The sequence below is a fragment of the Sphaeroforma arctica genome, assembly GCF_001186125.1.
Source record: "Sphaeroforma arctica JP610 unplaced genomic scaffold supercont1.165, whole genome shotgun sequence".
Taxonomy (NCBI): domain Eukaryota; class Ichthyosporea; order Ichthyophonida; genus Sphaeroforma; species Sphaeroforma arctica.
Genome location: NW_014040393.1, coordinates 115,276 through 117,063, shown reverse-complemented (window position 1 = coordinate 117,063; position 1,788 = coordinate 115,276). Strand labels below are relative to the sequence as shown.

At 36.7% G+C, this 1,788-nt stretch overlaps 1 protein-coding gene across 3 annotated transcripts in view; it reads left to right on the top strand.

The window, feature by feature from the left end:
* SARC_03298 (hypothetical protein) overlaps positions 1 to 1,788 on the top strand; it is a 9,084-nt gene that overhangs the window by 5,081 nt on the left and 2,215 nt on the right. For all 3 annotated transcript variants that reach the window (XM_014302920.1, XM_014302921.1, XM_014302922.1), the window contains one exon: positions 718 to 845. In XM_014302920.1, coding sequence (XP_014158395.1) covers positions 718 to 845 — 128 coding nt within the window. The remainder of the gene's footprint in view (positions 1 to 717; positions 846 to 1,788) is intronic.

Sequence of the window (1,788 nt, the reverse complement as noted above, 5' to 3'; positions counted from 1 at the left end):
TATATATATATATATATATATATATATATATATATATATATATATATATATATATATATATATATATATATATATATATATATATATATATATATATATATATATATATATATATATATATATATATATATATATATATATATACTCTGTTTGTACCCATTTTGCAGCTGCACCTCGCAGATATATGTATGGTCTGTTATCCAGAAGCTACGATCAGGAGTGTATCTTGCTGTGTGTGTTCGATCCTGTCTCATCAGATGCTGTAGGTTTCTTTTCCTCTCGTAGTAGCCGTGTACGTCCCTATCAACGCTCTGTTGTTGATGTGTGCATAACTATTGTATAACCACGCCAAAACTGTCAATTTGTTGGCAGAGGTGACCGGGATGAGTCATCTGCAATGGATGTATGATGCATGCCATGTTTCATGTGACACATTCCACATGACACAGAAGCGTAGAAGGTTCCGTGGCGTATTTTACCTAAACAAATCAATACACATAGTACACATGAAACAGACGTATATGTATTTCTCAAAATGGGTAGCGGTGGGGTTGTCGTATCTGCAGATATGTGATATGTACCACATACACAGACGAGTAGTATGTATTAAGGGCCCCGTTACATACATATCACCGATCACAATACCAATAATATATAGGGCATTCGGCTATGTCAGGGTGACAAATAAATAATCGTACATTTCTTCTGGCCACTCAGCATCTGATGACGCGCCTGTTAAGCTGGTAGCTGTGGATGGACTGTGCCATCTGCAGTGGAGTGATCGGCTGGAGACACAGCGTGGGTACGGTGGAGACTGGATACCCAGGATATGTCGAGCTCTGAAGGTGTGTAAACTTTACTTCTGAAGGTGAGTAAAACTTACTTCTGAAGGTGAGTAAACTTTACTACTGAAGGCGAGTAAACCTTACTTCTGAAGGTGAGTAAGCTTCATTTCTGAAGGTGAGTATACTATACGTTAAGTACTGGTATGTATGTGCATGTGCATCTAGAGTGAATATCCAGGACAAGTCGAGCTCTGAAGGTGAGTACACTTTACTTCTGAAAGTGAGTAAACTTTACTTCTGAAGGCGAGTAAACTTTACTTCTGAAGGTGAGTAAACTATACATTAAGTACTTGTAAGAATGTGCATGTGCATCTCAAGTGAATATTCAGGACATGTCGAGCTCTCAAGATGAGTAAACTATACTCAAGTACATGTAAGTATGTGCATGTGCATCTAGAGTGAATATCCAGCATGAGTCGCGCTCTCAAGGTGAGTTGGGGCTACTCTATACACACGCAAGTATGTGCATGTATTTATAGGATTTCTGCATCCGGGCGCGCGTACACGCACAATGTGACTATGAAGGACAATTCGTACACATATTATACCCGGATCAGTTGAATTTCTAAAAATTGATATCTATGTGACCCAACCAGTGATGTTTGTGGTGTGTGCACGACATACATGAGTGATACAGTATGAATGGAACAAAATGTTATGGCTAGTGTATATCTAATACTATCATGAGTAGTGGCCAAACCTCCGGAGATTAATTTTGATTGTGGGCATATATACAAGTGTTCTTTTGGAGATGCTGTCTTTATATGATTGTGGGCATACATACAAGTGTTCTTTTGGAGATGCTGGCCTTATATATATATATATATATATATACATATATATACATACATACATACATACATACATACATATATATATACATATATACATATATATACATACATACATACATACATACATACATACATACATATATATATAC